The sequence below is a fragment of the Botrytis deweyae genome (genome assembly GCF_014898535.1).
Source record: "Botrytis deweyae strain B1 chromosome Unknown BDEW_059, whole genome shotgun sequence".
In the NCBI taxonomy this organism is placed as follows: Eukaryota; Fungi; Ascomycota; class Leotiomycetes; order Helotiales; family Sclerotiniaceae; genus Botrytis; species Botrytis deweyae.
In genome coordinates this window covers 92,260-117,932 of record NW_024066266.1, presented here as the reverse complement: position 1 = coordinate 117,932, position 25,673 = coordinate 92,260, and the positions used below count along the sequence as shown (strand labels likewise).

Here is a 25,673-nt window from a genome sequence, read left to right as displayed (position 1 = left end):
TCTGGACTGCCCTAGTCGAAACTGACCGAAGGGAAAATTTTATGCGCTGCAAGTAGTTGCGTGTTTTATGACTCAAAATTCTGTCCTGGTTATATATCCCAGTTTTTTCCTTGTATATTGTTGCTCCAAAATATGATGGTTATCTTGATACCGTGATTCCGCATTTTTTCTCGTTGATGTGGTACTTTCTCGTTGATTCCTCTTTTGAAATATGGGCGGCAGAAAGTCCCAAAACAGGAGGTAACCTTTGTGTCTAAAGCCTCTTGATGAACGTAACTCCTAGTTGAGAGGATCAACTCATACAATTGGGGATTGACTGTGGCATGTCAATGAGCAAGAGCCCTGCGCCGCAGTTCTCTAATCGGAAGCTCTCCAGATTTAGTTGCCGTTGCTGTTCAACCTTGACGCAAATTGCTAAAATTTTTATCTTAGCCTCCCAATTCTCTTGAATGCCATTATTCCAGAGTTCCAACCAGTACCTGTTCAAATCGTGTGCAACGGTGGAACTACTCGTGGAAGCAGGCAAAATTCAGCGATCAGAGGCCAGGAGCTGATACTGTCAATCTTCAGCCATATAATAAACTATGAAGTGATCAGCAAGGTCTTTGTTATCATCAAAATCTACCATAACGACATCTTGTCAATGTATCTTATGTAGATAAAGGCATCTTTGGATACCTACGCACCTTTAGATTGATTTTACCTTGTATTTTTGGTTGAAAAAGAAACTGAATGACAGATCCTAGCAATAAACAAGAAGAATACTTCTTTGACAATCATTCACCTCAATATGTTTGTGGCTGCAACATGGGAAGGAATTTCTAATTGGCTCGGGTAGTGGAGGTTATAAGTTGATGGGTCCGTGCAATGTCAGTAATACCCTCTGATTACTTTTTAGGTTATTATATTACTTCGAAAAGCTCCTGAAACATCAACAGACTTTTTCCTTCCACAAGTTCTGTCAGCGACAACCAAAAACTCCTTGAAATACAGGTTCAGGGAGAATATCAGACTACCTGTATTTTATCAAATCTAACGAGACAATGGATCTGTTTGTTTATGATCCAGATGTAAGAAATCCTCCATGATTTCTATCAAGACATTCTTACTGATTACATTCTAGAGGTCCATATGGGACGGACCTTCAGATGATTCTCCATCTGTTATCAACAAACATCGACCACTAGATGCCGCAATTGACCAACTTTTCCGAAAGAACAAGAAACTCGAAGGACACAATAGTGCACTTTCGAGAGAAAACGCAAGTCTTAAAAAACTTCTCGCTACCCACAACATTGCCTGGCCCGCCAACAAAAATTTGAGCACGATCGCTGCATCCGATTCTTCAACTACAAGGTCGAACCCCGAGCTACCACTCGAAGTGAAGCTTCGCATTATACGCTTTGCTTTGCAGCTAGCACATCCAATAATTGACCCTGGTGTCAAAATATTGAAGTCCAATGTCACTGAGATGGAGCATGCTGAGCAAAAAAAGCTTCCTGTGCAGTTTTTGCGACTATCTAAATTCTTTTACAACGATGGAAAGAGAACCTTCTTTGCGGACAACAGATTCATCTTCACTCAAGTCTCATCTTTGAAGTGGTTCGTCAGCACACACCCCAGATCCTGTGCCCAATTGGAACATTTAGAGTTACGGATTGTTGGAAAATACTACGACGACAAAGCTTCTAACAAATTTGTCACACTGGGCTTTGATCAGCGAGTTGAACGTTGGTACGCGGTGAAACCTATAAAGCGTATTCCAAACATCAATCTTAGTTGGACAGGTCTACAAAGCTATTGTTGGAGACAAATACTTGATTTTCTCAACGCACTCCAGCTTCCCTGGCACGGCAGGCAACAAACTAGGTCAAAGGAGCATATAATAGCCTTCAAGAATTTAAGTTCTATGATGATTGACCTTGTGAACTTCACAGACAATCTTCCTGGCCCGGGAATCGACCTGAGGAAGATGACGAGAGAGACATTGGGTCCGATCATTGATAATTTGTATATTAGGGGTCAGCCGTTGGAGCGAAATGGGTCATTAGCCTATGAATGCTTGGGTTATCTTATGAGAAATGGTGGAATAAGAGGTTGCAGCATCTTACCTCACTTCATAAGCACCGTTTCAAGTGAATACTTGCAGATATTTATACAAGATGAGTCCTTCTTACCAGAACTCAAGTATTATGCCAATACATTACCAGAATCTAGAGAAGAAGGCGCCGTGGAGAAATATGTCTGGAAGAAACTTCCCGCCACGTTTGGCGAATTAGAAGGATCGGAAGTACGATTCCATATTTCTAGTGGACTACCTGTTGAGAATGTTGAAGGAGACTACAGAATCTTGCTTTCCCGTCGAACGGAGTTGAATCTTGATGAATATGAGGGTATCTTTGGACATCATGATGTTGACCTCGACGACGATGAGCTAACGGATATTTATGGACCGACTCGAGACGGTTGGGGGCCCGATATCTTCACACCTTGGGATGTTGATGAGCATGGTGGTCCAGATACTCGGATATGTGCCAACTGTAGCGGTATGTATGGCTATTTTAATTCAGAACCGAATGTCCGTATCTCGCTGGAGCGAGATGGACATCTTGGGGCTGAAACTGGATTTGCTAGGGAGATAGCTGAATGAACGAGTTTGAAAGTATGATGGTTCTTACGATTAAAAAAATGGCGTTGCGAGGGGCGGGTTGCGAGTGGCATGTGGATAAGCATATGGCTTTCTGTACATTCGGGGTTTGAGGGACTATATTATGATAGCTGGTGTTTTGGTGATGATTTTTCATGATGAAAATAGGAGTCACTATACAGAATCGAGTCACTAGCTCTTCCTTGGATGGGATTGGGTCTGCAAAAACTCGACATTAATTTTAGATTGATTCTAATACATATTTCGAATGATTTTGCATCGCTAGAAGTGACTATGGCGACGACAACAGTTGTAGCGCATTGCATGTTTCGACACTTCGAAAAGTACTCCTAGCATATCTGATTCCGGTGGTGACAATGAACTTTGAACTCCTACCACCCCTCTTCACGACCCTTCTTTTAAATCGTCCCGTTTTTGTTTCTAGCCTAACTAACCAGAAGCATTTGTTGGGTCGATATCCGGGTTTCCACGAAATTTCATATGGAAGTGGGCGACAGCATGCTATGCCCCTCATTAAAGATCATCCCTTCATCAAAAAAGCGTGTCTTCTTGATTGAATGTACACTGCATTGCAGTTTCAGAAATTTCCGGGGAAGAGTCAAAAAGCCCTAACGTTTCCGTGATCAGCGGATTGGCGAGTTGGCGATTGACTATTCTTACTCGAGTCAAGGTTCATCAGTAGTTTGCAGGATTGTGACGTTGTCATGTTTTGTTGTCACTTCAACCCTGCCGTCACGAAAAAGAGTTTGAAAAAAAACTTCTTCGCAACGAATGAGGGTATAGTAACGGTACGAGAGATACGTTATTCAACATCACCCGCATTCAATTGAGATCCACAATGCCAACATTATCATAATTATTAATGTCTGCGGCATTCGCGACAATCCATTCAATTCGAATATGGTAACGGTCTAATTGATTGCATAGTGACGCGCTTAATTGGTTGGAACGCGACGATAAGGTTAAAGCTCCTGGGCATAATCCACTCTTTTTCTCGAGTACGGTTGCGGCCGCACTAAACTAGTCACTCACTCACTGTGACCAAAATTATTTTAACATCATCCACAATTTCTTCGTCCATTCTTTCTCTCTTTTTCAATTTACTTGTCGCAGCACAACTTATAATATCATACCAGTTACTCGATAAAAATGTCGGCAAGAGTCTGGAAGTTCCTATCGAACACAATTGGAAAATTACAAAGTCCTAGACCTGCTCAACAAAATGATAATTTGAACAATTCGCCATCCCTGCGCCAGATCGAGTCCAATCCCGACACACCGACTCGTCACGGCAAGAGCAACAATGTAGGAGAAGAATCTGCAAACGAGGGACTGTCAACAGAGCAGGATGAGTCGGTGCTCGATACACCACTGAGTAAGAAGATCAGTAATATCAAAGAGAAGCTTGAGGAGGCGGTCAAACCAACTACGAAAAATGAAGTTCAAGATGAAGTTCCGGAGGATGTCACGGCAGAGAATACAGACAACATTGAGACACAAGAGGCACCAAAGCCAACCAAAAGATCAGGAAATGGTAAACCAGTCGCAGTTCTACCTTCGAGACATGGTCGTAATAAGAGGGGAGGATCTGCCGAGAAGGTAGAGACATTGGCGCATACTGAGGAACCAGTCGAAAATACTCGCAAAACAAGGGGAAGGGGTAGACCTGCGAAGAACACAAAAACAGTGGTTCAAGATGAAGCTATTGCTTCTACTGCACAAGCAGAAGGTACCAGCATGGAAGAAGAGGAAACCGCAGAAGTCGCAGAGTCATTAGCAAAGAATGAACCTTCAGTCGACAACTCGACGACTCGCAAACCAAGAGGAAGAGGTAGACCCTCAAAGCCGAAGGTATATGCAGAAAGCAACCAATCGGAGGCTGAGATCATGGCAGAAGAGGTAGAGACATCGAATAGCAACAACAACCCAATTGAAAACCCCAAGACCAATCGCAGCAATATGAAGAGACCATTACTTCCAAAAGTCGCAGATCAAGTACATGTACCCGAACCCTCCATTGATACACCTCCAGTCGCCAACAATAAAAGAAGACGGGATGTTTTGGAATCATCTGCTGGAAGTGAAGAGCCTGAAATGAGTTCTTCTGCTAGTGTTTCTAATAAACGAAGAAAGACTTCCGTAAAGCCCGTAAGTTTCCCGCGCATTTGAATCCCCCCTTTGATCTAGAATAAACTACATATTCTAAGACAACACAGGAAGGACCTGGTATCCCACCTATAGGAACCACTCAAGAAGCCAAAGACGCGCGCAGAAAATATATGGACAGAGAAAGACAACGCAGATGCCGACAACGTAAGAAGGACAGGCAACAAGGATTACAAGCAGTTGAGAGAGAAGTTTTAGCACAGGCCAAAGATGAGAGAAAGAAAGCTATGGCTCGAGAGCGTGTTCGAAGACACAGAGATAATCAAAGACAGAAACAAGGTGTGGATGTTGAAACGAAGGCATCGGGTAGACAAAGAACGAGGGAAGAGGCCCGGCAGAGGGACAGGGAACTGATTGCTTCTGGTGGAAGAAATGGTGCGAGCAATTCGGTGGAGAGTGAATCGTTTAGCGAGTGAAGGATTTAAGAAAGGGGTATTAAAAATTCCTTGTTCGGGTTGTCCTTTGTTTTGTTATATAATGCTCTCGAGGACCCGTTACTCATGATAAATGTCACTTACAACAAGGATCACAGTATTGTACCAGTCAAATTTCCTTAAAATTTCAACATTTTCGAGTTCTTAACTAACTCTGTTCACTGATTTTGAGTTGCATTTATTAATACCCTGGTGATCATCGCTACTTTGCTTGAGACTCTCCATCATCGCTCGATATTAATTACAAGAACATAATAACATGATAACATTCACGTCGATGGAAATACACACGAAAAATATGTAAAACTAATCTCCTACCTACCTCCTATCCTTCCTCTCGTCTTTCTCACCACGCCTTATCTCTAGCTTCAAAATAACAATTCATAACAATTTACATTATATCGCATTATATTTTCAAGACGTTTTGAAGATATAAAAGTTTAAAGATGTAGATATATAAGTGAGGCAAAAGAATCATGGTAGATATACAGGGGATACATCGGCGTTGGGGAAGGAGTTAGAGTTAAGTTCGTTAGGTCGGGGTACGAGGTGGCTAGGTAGTTATTGGGTGTTGAGTGGGTTTTATATAAGTGATATGATTTGGTGGGATGTGCTGTGATTTGAAGTAGGCGGAGGATTGGGATGGGATAGGAGTGAGGTGAGGTGAAGGTGGAAGTAGTGTGATGTGAAGAACGAAGCGAGGATTTTGGGACTGGGGCTTTGAGTGGGGGATTTTGAGAAGAGGAGATGGTGGGGAGAGGGTTGGGGATTCGGGGTTAGGGATGTGTTAAAACTTAAACTAGGGTGAAGTGAGTGATTGAGTATGGGTTAGATGGGAGTTCGGGATTGGATGAGGGAGTGAGGGATAGGGGGGTGAGGGAATGGGGGAGTGACGAATTGCGGGGATGGGATAATTGTATTGTCTGTTGAATGAGTTGATAGATGGATGCACTGGGATGTTGGTGAATAAATTGATGGATTTTGATGTGATGTGAAGATTTATAGAGTTATACAATATGTAAGACCTATGAAATGGTATAAGATTTCTGAGGAGGGCGATGTGGTGGTAGTAGTGATATGTTATGAGAGTATAAGTGAGGGGATTAGCAGAATTATGGATGGATGGATGGATGAATAATTGAATGGATGAAGATTGGAGGGAGAGAGGGAGAGAGAGGGGGAAAGTGACAAGTCGAGATAAAAACTAGGTAAGATCTCGCGTATCTATTCTCAGATCTCTAGACGTATCGATCGATCACTCTTCTCTTGGCAGACACTAAAATATTCTGTGAAAAATAAGGTAATTAATTGTAGGTGTTGTGTATCCATATTTGAGAGTTTATAACAACGGTGCTATAATCTGTAAGATGCGTGATGTGAAACTCATTGTTTGGGTGTTTGCTAGAGAATGGGAAGAAGTGAACGTTGGATGATTTGTGGACTTGAGGTAGTAGAAGGGAAGTTGGAGGATGTATAGAAAAGGGGTACATGTAATCTGACTAGTTTAAAGCTAGATCGATAATGTTAACACGATCACGTATGAAAGACATTGTTTCATTGCTTGGGTGAAGGCCTTATATAGGCACTGCTGAAAGAGCTAGTCTCTTTCGCATTCGCTTGATTCCTTTGATATAGTAGCCATTGAATTGAAGTCATTCACCTAAGTTCATACAATATCTATAATATTATTCTATAAAAGCTATTTAACATAAATATGAAACTAAATAGTACTAAAGATGAACCATACTAAAAAATCAGAAATTGAATTTCATATCCAAAAAAACGTTTTGGCAAAAAACGATTTGGATTGAGAATTGCGTATGAAGTGCCATAGATTGGTATCCACTTTCTTCTAAATTCTTTGGAGATAGCCGAGCGAACCCTAGCCTCTTCATCAACGAATTCCCAGTCATTTGGATCTATATGACGAGCTTGCAAGATTGCGTCAATGGCCCATTCCAGATGACCCGACTGTTGGAATATTTTCGATAAGTTGAAATACATCCTCGCATCTTTGTCTGCGTCGTATATATAAGTCACCTCCTTTTTATGATCCGTTAGCCAGGTAATATAGTCTTCTTCCGCCTTGGCTATCAATGTCGCCTCAATAACTATCTTCTCGTGGTTTGCTATCCACTTTGTTTTCATTAGGTGAAGTGTGGTTTCCGCGCGCATACAGGCAATATGAAAAAGTATATCTGCGATATTATTCAGAGATACCACTTCTAACCCCTTGAGTAAGCGCTCTCCTCGCTTGCCTGAACATTGACTGAATATTAATTCTTGACACTGGGCCCATACCCTAATAGCTTTGACATATCTTTTCTCAACAAAGAATATTTGTCCCTGATCCGCCATTTGTTCAATATTGTCCTCGAATATTTGTATCTGATCTTTGCTGTACACCTCTGGCATAAAAGCGATTTCTGATGTCGCGTTTTTTTGTAAATCTTTAGATATTACACCATTGAACTCCAGGTTAGGGAATGCTTTCAGATGGGTGCGGTATGGAGCTATGAGTTCTTCTTGTTTCCTTCGAGTCAAGAAAGATTCGATTCCTCTCGGTGGGGAAACAAATGCAGATACCGGCCCGAATAAGGCAGAGAATTCAGAGATCTGTTCCGCATAGGGATCGGTCAGAGTCACAATGTGCTTGACATTCTCGTCATGTAGGTTGATTTTCCATCTAATTTTAGACAATACTCGACACAGATCGGGAATATGACGTGCTAATAGGATGAAGGTCGCACTTGGTTGAGGGCGTGATCTAGAGTTCCGATAACAAATCTTGTGGGTCAAAACGGTTCCTTTGAAGTCCCTTGAAGTGGACGGGTCGGGTACGAGAAAAGGAACTTTGGTCTCTAGAAGTGCAAGGGTATTCTGGTAGGGTGAGACTTCGCACTCAAATCTGACAAAGAGGTTTTTCATTCGCATCAAATATGTGCCCTCTTGGCACATTTGTCGGCATGTTCTCAAGATCTGAGGATGAATATGGTGCCTGGTGATAGCCACCTGATCAGGCGACGGTAGATCAGAAAATTGGCATGGAACCAACACTTCTTCGAAGTCACAAAGTAGAAGCTCGTAAATTTTATTGCGAAGTTCACCCGAGAGATCTTGAAATGTAAAAGGCTTCTTGACGTTCTTAACTGCTGGCAAAGAGGTGGATATCTCGATATCAAATGACATGATGCAATTTGGAAAATTGATCGCTGTTGATGATGAAAAGGATATAAAGATTGGGTAATTTCGCTTCGTATGGCAGAAAGACTTGAAAGATGGTCGCAGAGTTGCCTTTTATTATCAAAGTGCGACTGTGATTGAGATGTTAAGATGATGTAAGAGAATCAAATGTAGAAAGAAGATGAAGTTATGTGAGGAAGAGTTCCTTATATAGAGTGCGACAAAGATAGTACGGGATCATCTGCAGATTAAAGCTGCCATACAAACAATCTTGGCGTTTTTTTTACTTGCTTCTTGAGCATGACAACAAACGGGAATATAATCAACGAACTCATCAAGAAGGGTGAGTTACCGTATCATGCATTGCTGGTGGATATAAATCGACTATTTACTCCACAAGGACTCTGCTACCACTCAAGGCAACACTGGGACTAACATGCCGAAATTGCAACTCAATGTTATCCTGTTCTATAGAGTTGGTCACTAGTAAAGCCTTGGTAGCCGACAGTATCCTAAAGGCTATACCCTTCTAATCCTCTTCTGCTCCTCCAAGAACTCAGGATAATTAGGCATGGCTCTCAAAGCTTCTTCAATTGCCTCGTGTGCACGTGATACTCCCGCCAGTCTGCAACCGATAGCTTCTCGATATCTAAACTCTGCCAACTTGGGCTGAAATGGTGCCCAGCCCTCTAGATTGCAATGACTGTTCATATTGAAGGGGTCATCAACTGTACGCGATAGAACACGGAACAGAGCCTTTCGTTGTTGAATTCCGGCCGTCTCCATTGCATGGATGATGTATTGAAGACGATCCGATGAAAGATCAAAATATATGTTCATGAGTTGGTATGTAAACTCCGGCTCATGGGTTTCATGCAACAATTCTCTTTTGATCATTGTCAAGATTCGTCGAATCTTTATTAAAGCTTGACACCAGATTTGGTTTGCATTTTCAACATCTCCTAGAGCGAAGAAATCATTTCCTTTTGCTTCCATGCTCTGCAAACCGTGAATAGTCCCTTCGATATTGAGCTGCGGGGCCCGAGTAATTCCTGACAGGACAGCGTCCTTCAACTCATTCGATATATTCCCTTTCAATTGAAACCCCATGAAACCCTCGAATTCAGAACGGTAAGGTGCAATGAGTTTCTCTTGCTGCTGCTCAGACAAGGATGACGACTTAGACACGTATTTGTCGTAAGTTTCGAGAATAGTAACGATATGAGGTGCTGACATCTCATCACAATACGGAAGCGTTCCTATTGCACTGACAACCAAAGCTGCACATAACAGTGGAAGATGACGATGAAGTAGCATAAATTTGTATGGCTCATCAGGTAAAACTCCTGAGGATTTTGTTGATCCACAGATCTCATGAGTCATTACGCAAGCTTTCCGGAAGTCTTTTTCTTGCTGCTCTGTTTCTACTCTGACCATTGGAATGTATTTTGAGAAGAAGCAATTCCTTGGCTCATCCAATCTTATAACACCGGTCACCATAACGAAGAGATTCGTTTCTCTCATGATAACTGTAGCCTCATCATTGATCTTTCGACATGTCCGAAGTATTTGGGGGTGAATATCATGCTGGAGCTTGGCGATTCGTATGGGGACAAGTGTGAGGCCATTATCTTTCAAATCTTCTGGTGGATCTTCAAATGTACATAAAAGCATCTTGTAGATATGTTGACGAATATTGACCGGGAGATTGAGAAAAGGAAAAGGGGTCAAGCCTGGTGAGTGAGCAATTTGGATCATGATAGTTACTCAAGACTTCACCTAAGAGGTGGAATGAATTTAAGAAGTAATTTGATGAAGAGAAAATGTAAAAGTATCCATGATTATGTTGGAGGTACTCTGAAGTACACTTTTGCATGGAATCTGATTTGAACCACGATTGCGTAAAGAAAGATGCGACCTGGTGGAGTATGATAGCTCTAGGTCTATTACATAATCGTAGCATTTTCATATCCCCAATTTTTTGACAGCTCATCGAAGCTATCGTGAAGAATTGGATTGGAGCTGGTGAACTGAAATTCTTCGATTGCTTCAAGACACCAACTTTGTCGTAAAATGGAAAACTTCCATGATTACGTTGATGTGGTAATTCTTCGCCTGTACAAGACAGAATTGTAATTACTCTGTACCCTCTTCGCATCGAATTCTGTATCGTCTTGACACATCATCACGATGAGAGGCTTTGAAACACGACGGCAACAAAACCGGGAGGAATCAGTACGTACTCACCTACCCACCTGCCCACCTTTCCGATGAGTCTCAAGTTCTATAGGATTGTTAGAATTTGTCTCTCCCAAATCTCGTGGCTGTCACCTCCTTATATGACGTGGTGGATATGTCTCTCTTGCTAACTTCAATGGTTTTATCCATTCCTTTTGTCCCAATCCTGTTCATCATTCGACCTTCTTGCCCCCGTCTCGACGTATATCTGAAAATACATCTCCGAAGGTGCAGGAATGAATCCCAAGGATTCACACGTACGTCATTCAATGATGGGAGTAGAGGGTATCTTATCCTCGAACTATAAGACATTTCTCAGTCGAAGTTTCAAAGAGGCGAAAAAAATAAGAGCTTTTGTGTTTTGAAAAGGTGTTTGTCTCAATCATCGCACTGACAATGGATGTTTGGACGTGAAGGCTTGGCAGATGCTTTATAAATAACCTTACACCGCAAGCTTCTTGAGTTTAACACCTGCTCGGTATATACTAATTGCCCTAAAAAAGCACGGGGTTTTCAAATAGGTACTTGGTTTTATTCGTGGACGAAAACCTTCAAGTTATACTTCAAACCATCAATTTCATGGACAACATCGTCGTCGATGAATTTTCAAAACTTCAAAGCGAAAATGTGGAATCATATCTGAGATTCACAATGGCAAAACATTTGTTCCCTAGCCATGCGTCGCATCGCTCATCGTCGCATGGGGCTTCCCTACATTCTCATCTTACCCCGCCAAATTGTCTTGAGTGATTTCATACCAAACTTTCAAACGTTGCATGTATCATGATAGTGACAGATTTTGATGTCACCTACAAAAGTAATCACGTTTGGATCTTCCATTTAACTAATGCACATCACAGCCGTCATGGATTTTGACAGCTTCCGTCTTCTTTTTTCCTACTTATCATAATCGTTATTTCTTCGGGATCCACGGTCATTGTGTGCAGGAAACTTTATTTTGACTTTCTAAGGTGCTGGAAACCATTGAAAGGTATAATTTGATTTACTTACAAACAGCTTGATGCTACAACAATTAATGAATAATGCGATACGATGCTATATGGTATGATACGGTGCAATAATACAATAGAACACAATACTCTTACAATCAAAGTCTATAAGCAAGTTCCCCAAATACCCGAAGATTGTGGGAAAGTAGCTAACAACCTGACCTTGGACAGAAAAACATTGATACAAGAACAACACCAATAATATCATGGCAACTTGGGGAGCCTACTTTTCCTCCTATGTCAAGAAGAATCCTGGGGTAACGCCCGCAGACAAAGAGAATGAACCAATAATTACACCCATCGTACCACTAAACACCAATACTGATGTGAAAACTATCGAGCCCTTACTCCTTGAGGAGGATGGTTCGGTACCAAACCCCAGCGAAGATGTGAAGAAACGTTTCGATGAAAAGTTGGGAAGTGTGGGGAATCTTGGGATGGGCACAGCTTCCATAACGAGAATGCCGACGTTAAAATCTAATAGTAGAGGAGCAAGGATGGCAAAGATGTTTGGTTATGGTACGCCGAAGGAAGAGAAGGTTGAAGAGAAAATTGTGGAGGATAAAGGGGAAGTGGATTCTCCTGTGGAAGAGGAAGAGGTAAAGGAGATAAAGATTCAAGCAATGCCCGAGATGAGCAAGATCGAAAAGTTAATAACAGAGAGAAAAGCTGCTGCGATCGGGTCGAGATCTGTTTCTCCAGAGAATGATCAAGCAGTCCAGGCGACGCAACCTATGCAACCTGTCAAGCCTCTTGAGCCTTCTCATCCTGTGCAACCCGTGGAACCTGTCAAGCCTCTTGAGCCTTCTCAACCAGTCCAATCGCCGCAACCTGTGCAGCCTATCAAACCTAATGAACCTTCTCAACCTACGAATGTTCTGCGATCTCTTCAACTTAAGCAGCAGTCGAAACCTATCATCTCAGTGCAAACACAGCAGCCAACAGAGCCTGTTTCACCGACCGACTCAGATCCCTCCCGAAGATCGATGACCGAGACACCTAACTCCATCAGTCCAAACACACCTATTTCAACAAGGTCATCATTCAAGGGGGCAAGTTCCTCGACGAAACGGGCTTCCACTCGCAGTAAGACTAAAGCTTCAATATCTGCATTGGATGATCTTTTGGCTGGTTTTGGTGAAGAATTTATGTCCAATCCATCTACTCCAAAACCAGTCGATAATGAGAAAGGAGTTGAAAAGCCAGCTTTGGGCAAGCCAAGGAATCAACGGAGACCGAAGGCGTCAGTCTCAGCACTGGACGATATTATGGCTGGATTGAATTCGATGGAACCTGCGGTAGAAACTCCAACTACACGAAAATCGACAGAAGTGCGAATAAGCGAGATGAGAAAATCTGGAATATCGACAACTGGTAAGGAGCCGGAACCGATTCCGGTAGTTATTCCTCCGGCTCTGGAAACTGCCAAAGTGGTATCGGACTTGCCAAAGACAATATCACAGAGTAACGCGCTATCAAAAAGGAAATCGAAAGCAGTGACGAGATTTCCAGTAGTAGTATCCGAAGTCACCAAAACCATTCCAAATGTTCCAGCACCTATAGTGACAACAAGACCGATTCCTTCTCTCCTAAAAGATCAACTAAGTCCTCTCCCCCCAAAGACCCAAACAGTTACCACTATTCCACGCTCACCCATGATAAATGGTCAACTAAGCCCTATTCCACCTCAATTCCGTCTTCGTCCCAAGCGTTCCTTTCAAGATATGGTAAAGCTTGCTACCTCGCCTCGATTTGTACAAATTGCCGAACAGGCTATTGAAGCTGAAGCCGAAAGAAAATTACTTCAATATGAAAGACAAGCCGAACAAATATTACTTGAGAAAGAAGAAATGGAAGAGGAGAGAATGAGTATGGAAGAAAATTTGAGAAGAATGCAAGAAGAAGATGAGAGGATCGCTAAGGAGGCGAAAGAAATGCAGGCTTTCTATGAGGAACAGGAAAGGATACGAATTGAGACTGAAGCTGAAGAAGAGAGGCTAAGGAAGGAGAGGGAGGAAGTTGAGAGACAGGCGAGAATCAAGAGGGAGAAGAGAGAAGCTGAAGAGAGAGAGGCTCAAGAGGAGGCGGAGAGATTAACAGCACAGATTAGAGCCTTTGAGAGAGAACAGGAGAGGCTAGCTGAAGAGGCAGCTAGAAAAATTAAGGAGGAAGAAAGATTAGCGGAAATTGCGAGGAAAGAGGCCGCTAAGAAATTTGAAGAAGAAGAGAGACTTGCCGCGATTGAGAGACAAGCTCAAAAGGAGAGGTTAGAGGAGGAAGAAAGAATTGCAGCGATCAAGAGAAAGGCCGAGAGAGAGAGATTAGAAGAAGAAGAACGTTTGGCTGCCGAAGAGGCAGCAAGAAGATATGAGGAAGAAGAGAGACAAGCAGAAATCGAACGCCAGTTGGAAGAAGAGCGATTACAAGAAGAAGAACGACTAGCTTACGAAGAACAACTACGCGAAGAAGAATTTGAAGAGCGTCAACGAGAAGAAGAGGAAAGAATTTATGCCGAACAAGCTCGTCAACGCGATGAAAGAAGAGATCGCGAAGCAAGAGAGAGAAATGAAAGAATGGAGGCTCAAATGAGAGAGGAGGAACGGTTAAGAGCTGAAAGAGATGAACAGGAACGATTACAAATGGAAGAGGAGGAAGAGGAAAGAAGGGCTTATGAAGAAAGAATGGAGAGACAAAGACAAAGAGATGAAAGGGAAATGGAAATGATGAGGAGAAGGGAAGAGCAGGAACGTGTTGCAGAACAGCAACGATATGATGCACAAATGGAAATGGAAAGAATGGATATGATCGAGCGGGAAGAAAGAGAGATGATGAGAATGCAACAGGAAAGACAAGAAGCGGAAATGGATATGGAAAGAGAAGAAGCGATTAGATTACAGAGACAACAACAAGCGGATGAATTCCTTGGAGAAGACGACGAAGAGGAGGAAGAGAGACCTTTGACGAGAGAAGAGGAGATGGCAAAGGCGGAAGAGAAAATTAGAATGGCGTTTGCAGGAATGGCGGCAGAGAGATCTGGGATGCCGATGCCGATGCCGGTGGTGAGGAAGGAGGAGGAACCACAGTTCATGCAGCCGCCAAGACAATTGTCACAGAGACCTTCGGTTAAGGGGGGTTTGCCGGGAGGACCAAGAGGTATGGGATTACCTGGAGGACCGAGGACGGGAGTGGGATTACCTAGTGGACCAAGAGGCGGTGTTGGATTGCCTTCTGGGCCGAGAATGAGGAGGGTTTGAGGAGGGTTTGAGGGATTTGAATGTGTTCGATGGAAGGATTGATATGTGGGTGGATGTAAACGGGCTTTTGGTAGAAGGGAGAAGGAGTTATTGTTTTTAGTTTTATCTACTTGCGTATACCACTCCTGCTCATGATGAATATATATGTTTTTCCAAAACCACCTATAATACGAAACTGATATCCTATATTTGCTTGTTCCCACGTAACTACAATCTACAAATCTGGATACACCAGGATCGACGTATATCCAGCAAGGAAACGCGGCAGGAGATTGTAGCAAGGTCATTTATTAGACAGTGTGGTAGGGTTAGTGAGAAGTGTTAGGTAAACTGAATAGTAGTAAGCATACGAGGCTTACAGGAAGGCCGAATCAGATGAGGCAAAGTGACAAAAATATATAACTGATTCCCCGAGGAAAGAGTCGAACTACCTTCGTGTTCAGACGTTAGTGGTATGCTGAGAGAGGGGAGAACTGTGGAAAATTCGCATATGCAAGGTTGTGAGAGTGATTTGTCTTGAGAATTGTTTGGTAGGGGGTTTGTTTTATACGAAGGGATGTACCTAGGTAGGGAGTATACTGCAATTGCTTTCTCGTACTAGATGGGCGAGGCTGGGCAGTGATGAATGTTTAATGCCGTTGTTGTTGGGGGTTTGGCTTTGGTTCTAAACAAGATTGTGATGTCGTTCAAACAGAGTCAATCAACGTAATAAGAGAGAAGAATCATTCAAACTTCCATTTCTGGATCGAAACTGTAATGTAACATTGACAGGTAATGATATCGCATATCCCTCATAGCAGACCGCCTTCAGCAATTAATATTTTTGAGATTTATATTCCGTGAAATCCAGCTCTTATCTTCAAACCATGTCGTTCAAATATATGATCATGTTCGTCCTCTTGCATGCTTGTGTTCACTTCCAAATACGCCATATATCCGATTCCCTCTCAATTGTCTCCGCAGGTTCCGAAAACTCCTTTACCCTTATTGTGACATGAAAACTTTCGATATTAACATTCCTCGCATGTGGCGATACATTCCTTCTCGATCCTTCTCCATTATACCTCCTCATGTTTCATCGGTACCTTTCCAATCTGCTCCGCAATCTTCTTCACCTCCGCTTCCTCCGTCTTATCAATAACATTCTTAATGTCAATCTCCTTACCCGTCCTCCCCTCCTTACTCTCCCCCTGTAACTGTTCACTCCTCCTCTGTCTCATCTTCTCCCTCTCAATCTTATCCTCCCACGGATTCTTCTCTCCAAAATCCTTCACATACGGATTCTGTCCACTATACCCCATCACAATCGCGCGCTTCACATCCGGCAACTTGAACAACGATTCCCACGCTTCCCGCACAAGTTTGTATTCGTGCAAATCGTAGTCTTTGATGCATTCTTTTCCTTCCGGCGTCCAGAAGATAATTCGCAAGGTTCCTGGGTTGTGGAACTTGCGCACCTCGCCCGTCCAGGAGGTCTTGAGGGTTTCTTTCAAGGAGGTAAAACACGATCCGATGTAGGTTTGTTGCATTTCGGGATTGGAATCGAAGAAGATTATTGGACTTCCGAAATTGAGATTGGGGACTTTGGAGTTTGCCATGTTTTGTATGTCTTTTTTATTTTTGTGGATGTGGGAGTATATGGTATGGTTGATGTTGGTTGGAGGTATCAGTAGTGAATGGGGGAGAAAGTTAATTATATATGAGGTTTTGCAGAAGGAAATGAGCGCATTAAAATGTGGCTATGTGTCTATGTATGTAAGCCGAGGCCCTTGTATGATAGAGTGAGGCTAGAAAAAGATAAGGTGGAGTTTTGGAGTCTAGATATATCCGATATTTCCCCATTCAGTGTCACACAAGCAGACAACTTTTAGATATGCAACAAAAGATTTAATTTCTCAAAGGTCACATGTCGTGGATATGATTGGTCTCATCAACGCGGGAAAGAATCGATCACAGACTTGGGATGTTGCATCCGACATTCCGAATTTTCCGGCCCTGGTGAATCCCAGTTCACAATTCATGCATTCATTCCCAGGCATGGATTCTTGGTGATGGGCTTTGGTCATGCAGTTGTGTAGTTAGCCATGCTTCGTCTAGTGTCGTGATGCGCATGTGAGTGCCAGAGTTGCTATTTTTCCTGCAGCAGTCTGACGGGAGAGTTGTATTTTGATAATTGTTTCATCACTTTAATGATTGGTCGATTGGTTGAATGGTTGAATGGGGATAGGTGAGACACAGTAGAGTGTTTACTTTCCCTTACATATTCTAGATGAGCAGTAAAAGGTTTCTAACTGTTCGGTATTGTGGTGGATTTTGATTGAGCCTGTTTCCCTTGCTTGCATTGTCTAGTCAACTTGATAAAGCAATTAGAGACTGATCTGAGATTCATGGCTTGGGAGTCAAGATAATGTGTTTATTTCGTCATTTCCAACCAGAAATATGTCGTTAAGTACATGTATGTGGAAAGTTTCATCGTACCAGCAAAGAACTTCTATGCTGGATCGGCAAGATCAGATCAATGTCCTCGACATCGAGTGAGGGTTGGGACTACTTCAATACCTCTTTTCTTCAATTCTTGTGTAAGTCTAGTCCTTGGACTCACAACTCCCGTGATGAATCTTACACTCCGGTATCTTGTTTTTAGAGCGGGTCGAATTAAAAGTTCGGGCGAATATTCAACTCGCCTCCTCATTCTGCTATTTATTTTGACTTCGGCAAACAAGCATGATCTTTCGGCTCTCCAGCTCTTCCACCTAGCTTACCAACGCGCAAATTTCTACAGAATCTGTTGATATCGTAACACACAGTTCATTATTGATCGCATGCTCTGTACTCCATATTGAAAGCATACCTAGTAATTCGTTTGAAAGTCTCGAGTTACCGCGCAGGAAATCAGATCCACAAGTTCGATGAAAAGAAATGTGCAGAGATATGTGATAGAAAAGATGTTGTCGCATATCGTTGAATCAATAGATATGGAAGTGCGGGAAAACGTTGGTTGACGGTGTGAAGCCAGGTACCTGAATGCGATATTGGAGTATTCCGGCACGAGGAAGGATGATAACACGAGCTCTGGCGAATATGGGAAGAAATTTGTTGACCTACAACATGCAGAATATATCAACGCGGCGAAATCGTATTGCTAGTCAACGCTGAGCAATTCCACTTTCCATTGTCTCTTCGATATACAATTCTCCATGATATATAAAAGACGGATCAGATCGTAATCTGCATCCATAAGAACATTCATCATTCGAAACTGAACATGAATTTCAAAATAAACTTGGAAAACTAATGAGGATCGAAAAGCTTTCGATCAAATAGAGCCGACGTGTATCGAAAGAAAAAATCCATAATTGTCGAACTATTGGTCTCTGTCTCATGTATACTCAAATACTGTTATGAAGGGAGAATCTTCACGTACGAGGAATTAACGCAAATGTTCATTTGTGATGTTAGATTACCAAAAGACCGCTTCTTGGATATATCCAAGAAAGTCTACCTTCAGTATTAAAGAATCCTGGGGCAACAATCACGATTGGTACACCACAACAGTCAATAGTCCTTACCCTTACGCACAATCTATCCCAGATCAAGAAATCAATACTCTCAACACTGCATCACGCAAGTGTCCGTCCTCCAGACGCGCAGCAAAAATCTATATAGCCCATTCCAATCAAATCATTGGTGGATCGAATGGCCAAATGGGTCACAAGAAAAGTCCCGCGAAGGGCATCATTTTTTGAGATGTGCAACAAATTGTTTATTGGGATTGGTGTCACATGGTGATGAGGATATTGGTTGAAGGGAGTTTGGGGTTGAGGTGTCTAGGTTTGGTAGAGGATTATGATTGGTTGGGGAGAAGATGGGTAGGACGAGAATGATGCTGTGGAACGTTTCGACTGAATGAGATATGCAGTGGTTTGTGTGAAGTCCTTAGCTTTATATGAAGTGGAGATGATTGGCTTCTTTGGTGATACGCAGGGCTTTGGAATAGTTAAGGGGTGTATAGACATTTCGGTAGTGTAACCCTCCAGCCAGATGTTGATCTCTTTGATAAGTGCACAAGAGATATTTATGTAACATGGGAGGGTAATCAATGAATTCGAGGGCATAGTCCCCACGGAATACATGCGCCAAACCCTCAAGACTGTAGTCTAGATAGGGCATGATATTTTGAAGCCGTGCATACACTAACTGACCCAATCCATTAGAAGTGCAACAAATGCAACTCGGTCACAAGAATCAGCTGCCATTGGACCTAGTAAAAGGGGCGTAGTAATCGTACACACAAATTTCCCGGCTAGAGTCCACAAACACAGTCTACAGATCACGATCAAAAAAATGCATATGTGCGGATTTACAGACATGCAACAAATGCACGCTGATCACATGGACGAATAGTTACTGGATAGCATAGTACCACGAGACCTAACTCCCTGGGCTCAGGTGTGAAAGTTAGTACTACCACATTCTCTACATGTACTCTTCATCAACGGCTCTGCTCCACTTGCCCCGTTGTACTAGATGTGCAACGAATTTGTCTTCGTCACATGGAGGGGTGACGATTGGATATTGAGAGGATCAGGTACGCTTTTCTTAGTAGGTATGACAATACTGCGCCCTTTGCGGTGTTTCCAATAGAGGAGCACAGCATTGTGAAATTTGACTTTGTCGTACTAGATGTGCAACAAATCTCTTTTTCTCACATAGATGGATAATGATTGGTGATTGGATATCGTAAGGACAGAGCACACTCTAAGTATCACAAGAATGTGTCCGATTTATCGCACAGCATGGTGGAAGTGTCCACCCGATTATCCGCATATGCATCCTGCATCAGATATGCAACAAATCTTCTTCTAGCAAATTCCAAAGTGACTATTGTTTTGAATGAAAGAAGATATTGTGTGTAACTTCGTGAAGGGAATATATGCAATGCGTATGCACACACCTCGTCTTGATATCCACGGGAAAATATCTATCATATTTCAATTTTCAAATGGGAAATATGTTTCCCTCCCTCCTCAATGCCACATACACAGTCATAACTTCATGACATCCCCTTTGTCTGAACGCACAATACCACGCATTTCCATCTCCATCTCTATTCCCAAGCCCCCTTCCCCAAAAAATCATACCGATCTCCCACTACCGATAAATAATCATTCACACACGCATCCAGATCCAGATCCAGATTCATATTCGTACGACTCTATTTCTGACGTGCCACAACGCGCCGCAAACTTGCATTTTATGATATATTCCTGCATGTAGATGTGCAACAAAGGGGTTTTAGTGTTGGTTGTGGGTTGTGTGTATCAATTGTTAGTTTATTTTCTTGGGGGCTGAGTTTCGTGTGATGCTTTTGTGGGGGATTGGATTGGGTGAGTTGAGATTTTGGGGAATACATGGGACTGCGAGGTTTGATGGAGATGGATGGATATGGATGGATATGTAGTGAATTTTGGGGGGTTGGGTTGTGTGAGAGTGTCGGAGGGATTGGAGTAGCGATGTGGATTTATCTATGTGATACATTTAATAATGATAGTAACATGGGAAAGTGCGTACTACAAGGAGATCATTCCTGAATTCAGATATGCAACAATTCCTCTCTCTCATATCAGTGTTACATCCCTAAGTAGGAAAAATGTAATGTAATGTAATGTAATGCAAGAAATATATACCTACCTTGGTATGCACCTCGCTTTTATGCACACCATGGCCGGGTACGTGCATGAAGATGTGCAACAGTTGGGGTTGTTTGTGTTACTTGAGGTATGATTGATGATTGGTGGAGGAAGACTAGACTAACTAGACTAAGTAGACTGATTAAAAGTCATTGGGAGTGTCGATTTGTGAAAACTTGTGGTTTTGGTCATGATATGATATGATATGGTATGGTATTCGTCTATATCGAGTATCTACCTAGTAAGGGTGATATAGAGGATTCTCAACTTTTTAAAGTCATGATATTTTGAGATATATAATACTATAGTAAAATGATGTTCGCTAATCATTTATATACTGTTTACTTATTAGATATATAAGTATATTATTATATTTATACTACAGACTAATATATATACATTAATAAAACTTTCATTTCTCGCTATAGTAATACAAGTCTACTGGAGAAATAAATCCAGACTCTCTGATTCCTGAATATTTGATGAGAATGAGATATCTAAGTAGATAGTTAATACACGTATAATTATAAAGCGATATTTTACTCTCAGGTACGTAGGTATTCAAGTCAAGTCAAGTCAAGTCAACTTAACTCAACAATATATACTTACTCATACAACATAGTATATATTCATAATATCTCAACTACCACTTCCTCGATTCAGAAACGAATATAAATATACCTATCTACCTACCTAGTAGTAAAATTTCAACAGTCAATAAACAAAGATCAGAAATATCGAATCGCTAAAGTCTCATATAAACACAAACCAACAAATAAACAAACCTCATCCTATCATCCAACTACCCACTCCAAAATCTCAAAATTTAGCAACCCTAGACACATAAAATAAAATCTCAAAAGAACCGCATACCTAGGTACCGAGTATCCATCTGCCACCCATCCCGATAATCCCACATAATATAACATAACCCAACACACAACCCAACCCAAGGTAACATCACACAACCTCGGAAAATCCCCACTCCCAAGCCGCGATTTTTACCTACCGCGACCAGTTGGATGGTTTTGAGGTATCCGAGGTACCTATCTACCTATAATAAGGTAAGCAACGCGAAGCGATGAATTATTTACATATTCATGTTATGTAAGAGTTATCGAACATACTCACCGCACACCGTGATGTTTTGTGACATAATCCCTGCAAAATTCATGTTTTGCCATATAAACTAAAATATTAAATAATTAATACAATTCTTGATATTAAATTGAAATAAGTTACTAATAGATAATCTGACTTATTTTCTATATATAAAAATTTCTAATTTATTTTTAATCATTTTTGTTGAAAAATTATATAAACTTTTAATTGAAAAAGTTCAGAATTTTTAACTTGTAATACTTTTCTTATACAAAATAAACGAATTTTTCGATTTTTTTTTGAATTTTCAACTTTAACCCTTTAAAAATATTATTATAAAAATATTTAAAAATAAATGGTATATTTTTTCGAATAATTTTAATAATTTTAAATCTTTTTATAAATTTTTTTTTAATTTTATTTTTTATTATAATAAATAAACTAGGGTATGAAAAGGTGAATAATCTTTTATTTTAGCCAGAAAAGCGTTACATGTGCGGTGAGCAGGGGCTAGAACTCTTACATGTGGCTGGATTTTCAGCTTGGGATTACCTATGAGGTTATGAGATTCTATGGGATGATGTATTGAAATTGTTTGTTTGCTGTAATGAGGAATTGTAGTGGTGATTGTTTAGAGACTATTGTGGAAATACGTATGATTGGTTGAATAAGGGTATATAAATTGAAGACTTATTATGCGAAATAAAGTATTGAATAGGATATCTATTCATGTACCTAGCTATATGTAAATAAATAAAGAAATAAAAAGTCTGAATACCTTAAGATACTTACTTACATATATACATACATATATACATACATATATACATACATACATATATATATATATATACATATATACATACATACATACATACATACATACATACATACATACATACATAAATACATACATACATACATATATACATGCACCTCACACAATCCATCCCCATAATCATCTCCATACCCATCCACCCCTCCCCCTCCCCTCCATCCTATCCACTCCTCCTCTCCGCAAACCCACAGACCCTCCCTTCACCAACACAATTTGTTGCACATCTCAAATTCCTGAGGGTGTAGAGGAATTCCCACTCACGAAGCGGTGTGCAAGGTCTACACCCCATCTGCACACGCTCAACACCTATTACATGTACCATTTGCATGTATGATTTTTCAGCGTGGCGGTCGGGTTGTGTATACGTGGCAGTTTGTGTTGCTTTTTTTATTATTGCGGGATGGGTGTGTTGTTTTTATTGGGATGGATGGATGGAAGGGTGTGGTGTAAGCGAATTTTGATGTGCTGGTGGGTGTGGGTGGTGGTCAGGCTTAGCTTACCTACCTAGGTACCCAGGCTCCCAGGTACGGATAGATATGTGAGAGAATTTCCGCCCCCGCTGAGATATTCCGCTCCTGCACCGAGGTATGATTATAACGTAATATTCATGTGACAATTATGTAAATATATTTATTCTTGTACCCCAATACTACATACAATTGGTTTAACATCAATACTAGGTAGATATATGATGAAAACAAGATCCAGACTTTAGTCATCCAAAATAAATCACGTGGTGAAATGGAAGATAAAATTCTAGGAAATTATGAGAGGGAAAGGACTCCAGATTTAAATGCTTTCCTCAATTATTAGATCTACAACAGACCAGTGATTTCTTAAATTAAATCACGACGTATGATGTCGAAGGCTTGAATCAAAACCGGAATGAGATCTTGTCACTAACCTTACCGAAATATACAAATCTCAGTCTATCTCTCTATCAGGCAAAACGGGACGATGAATCCTTCCTTTTAGATTGAGAAGAAAACACTGAGACTTTGAGGGGTCCGCTTGTTTTAACAGTACGCGATTTCTTGAGAAAGTTCAAAGCGACTCGAGAATTGATAAATCCAAAGCCTCATTCATGGTCTGGAACCTTTTGAAAACTTCATTTGGTTTGCGATATATCCAATCCCGTGACATTTAGAGGCTCGGCGAAAAATACGATCTGCAACAAAAACAACAAAGTGCGGAAGAATATCGGATGAGATGAAGCAAACATCGTGGAGAGAAGTTTCAAAAGAACTCTTTGATTGTTTCGAGTCGATTGCTTGCATTGACACGAAGGGAAAGAAACGCGAGTCAAATAGAATAGTGGAAGAATTGAAGAGAGAATATCCTCGTGAAAGATACTAGGTACTTGGTGGAATCAAAAAGGCTACTCCATCAATTGAGATCAACCAAAACTCCTGAAACCATCGAGTGTAGAGGCAAACTACCAATATCATTTTCCCGTGATCAACAACTTTGGAAGGACGATCAAAACACCAGATCGTCACACTCATAATTCCAGATGCGAGATATTGTCAGATTAGATCAAGTTAATTCCATCATATAATCACGAATGAGCCGAGTCAAAACCACAAGCTAGGTGAGTAGCTGGGTTATGAACTTGGGTGTGATCTCCGGTAAGCTCTTTGCTATCATCATTCAAGATCTTGAGGATTTCAAGGGGTGTATGGTCGAGGTTGAGGTATCGTCGCTTGAAGATACAATGGTACATATCTATCTAGGTAGTACCTATGGATGAGTAAAGGGCGACGTGCTCAAAAGTTCTGACTCATTTTTGAGAAGCAAAGCTTTGAAACGAAAGTTGGCCTGATTCGATTTATCGTAGGCAGATACTTTTGAAAAGACTTGGTGGTTTCTCATCATGATGTTTGTTTCCACGGGATTGTTGAGTAAGCCACAGTTCTCGACGCGTTTTTCGTGTAAGTTTCGAGATCTCGAAATGCCAAGATTTGAATGACTGACTGTTGTGTATCAAGGATATTTCTCCTGTTCTCCTGTTCTCGAATTATACAAATTCGTAGAGTTCGTAGAGATCGTAGAGTTCGCAAGAGAAAGATGTCAAATACCTTAATAAAATAATGACTTGTGGTTCGAGATACTGTACATACCTATCCTATCTAGATTAATATTTTTGATCAACAATAAATTGAGCCGCGTTTTCCACATGATATTCTGACCAGAGGATGATTATGATTATGATTATGACATGACATGATACTAATCCCATTCACAATTAGTCAAATTTCCAATCCTAGTCATTTTCAAATTGTGTACATAAATGACCACTTCAACCCCGCTCAAAAGCTTTTCATTTCCATGCACATCACATATCGCATATCGCACATCGCACATCGCACATTGAAGAAACTTTACCTCGCTCGCTTCCATTGTTTAGGAATTTTATGGAATTCTCGGAAGAATCAACCAATAAGATTTCGAAGAGATATATGAATTTGATCAAAGTCAATCATCTATTTTGTCTTTATTATTTCAATTCAACCAATCAATTTATTTATTTATTTGCATTCGAAATACTTTTCCATTTCTTCTTTGAGCTATTGTCGTTTACTAGCCTTCCTCGGTCTTCCTCTCTTACTCTTATGTACTATTATCGCCTCACTCTATCTCACCGCTTTACGATAAACGAACTTTGAAGTCTCATTACAAGTTGATGAAGGAGAAGCCTAAAAGTCTTTGATGAAGAGATCTAATATCCAATATCCACAAGTAAAGAAAGGAAGGAAAGAAGAACAAAGAAGAAAGCATACACCTTCATCAACCTTTTCGCCTCCTATATAGAACCGAGGTCCTTTCCTTCAAATCAAGCAGGGTGATACATGATAACCATACAGAAAGAATCTCAAGAGCAGATTGGCCCAAAGCTATTTACCTCGTGCTGTTTGTACTCGTAACTCGAATTGAGTTCATTACACAACCGACATATATTTCTTTCTGTCAGTACAATACAGTACAATACAGGACAGGACAGGACAGTACCGGTACCGGTATATATACGGTGTACCTACCTAGGTATATACATCCAAGTCTTCCAGCTGGAGGTACCAACTTACGGTCTGAT

General features: G+C 41.1%; 6 protein-coding genes across 6 annotated transcripts; 3 read left to right on the top strand and 3 right to left on the bottom strand.

Annotated features, from left to right (window-relative positions):
- Positions 1 to 1,043: 1,043 nt before the first annotated feature.
- EAE98_012144 (uncharacterized protein) lies at positions 1,044 to 2,650 on the top strand (the record flags this gene model as incomplete). The annotated part of the gene is made up of 2 exons (XM_038959769.1): positions 1,044 to 1,070; positions 1,124 to 2,650. 2 exons carry the CDS (start codon positions 1,044 to 1,046, stop codon positions 2,648 to 2,650), a joined length of 1,554 nt encoding a protein of 517 aa, XP_038803893.1.
- Positions 2,651 to 3,817: 1,167 nt separating this feature from the next.
- Positions 3,818 to 5,250, top strand: EAE98_012143 (uncharacterized protein; the record flags this gene model as incomplete). Its single annotated transcript, XM_038959768.1, has 2 exons — positions 3,818 to 4,816; positions 4,885 to 5,250. The coding sequence occupies 2 exons, from the start codon at positions 3,818 to 3,820 to the stop codon at positions 5,248 to 5,250; spliced, it is 1,365 nt and encodes a 454-aa protein (XP_038803892.1).
- A 1,764-nt stretch (positions 5,251 to 7,014) lies between these two features.
- EAE98_012142 (uncharacterized protein) lies at positions 7,015 to 8,457 on the bottom strand (the record flags this gene model as incomplete). The annotated part of the gene is made up of 1 exon (XM_038959767.1): positions 7,015 to 8,457. The coding sequence occupies one exon, from the start codon at positions 8,455 to 8,457 to the stop codon at positions 7,015 to 7,017; it is 1,443 nt and encodes a 480-aa protein (XP_038803891.1).
- Positions 8,458 to 8,970: 513 nt separating this feature from the next.
- EAE98_012141 (uncharacterized protein) lies at positions 8,971 to 10,125 on the bottom strand (the record flags this gene model as incomplete). Its single annotated transcript, XM_038959766.1, has 1 exon — positions 8,971 to 10,125. The coding sequence occupies one exon, from the start codon at positions 10,123 to 10,125 to the stop codon at positions 8,971 to 8,973; it is 1,155 nt and encodes a 384-aa protein (XP_038803890.1).
- A 1,780-nt stretch (positions 10,126 to 11,905) lies between these two features.
- EAE98_012140 (uncharacterized protein) lies at positions 11,906 to 14,953 on the top strand (the record flags this gene model as incomplete). The annotated part of the gene is made up of 1 exon (XM_038959765.1): positions 11,906 to 14,953. One exon carries the CDS (start codon positions 11,906 to 11,908, stop codon positions 14,951 to 14,953), a length of 3,048 nt encoding a protein of 1,015 aa, XP_038803889.1.
- Positions 14,954 to 16,011: 1,058 nt separating this feature from the next.
- On the bottom strand, positions 16,012 to 16,551 carry EAE98_012139 (uncharacterized protein; the record flags this gene model as incomplete). Its single annotated transcript, XM_038959764.1, has 1 exon — positions 16,012 to 16,551. One exon carries the CDS (start codon positions 16,549 to 16,551, stop codon positions 16,012 to 16,014), a length of 540 nt encoding a protein of 179 aa, XP_038803888.1.
- Positions 16,552 to 25,673: the final 9,122 nt, after the last annotated feature.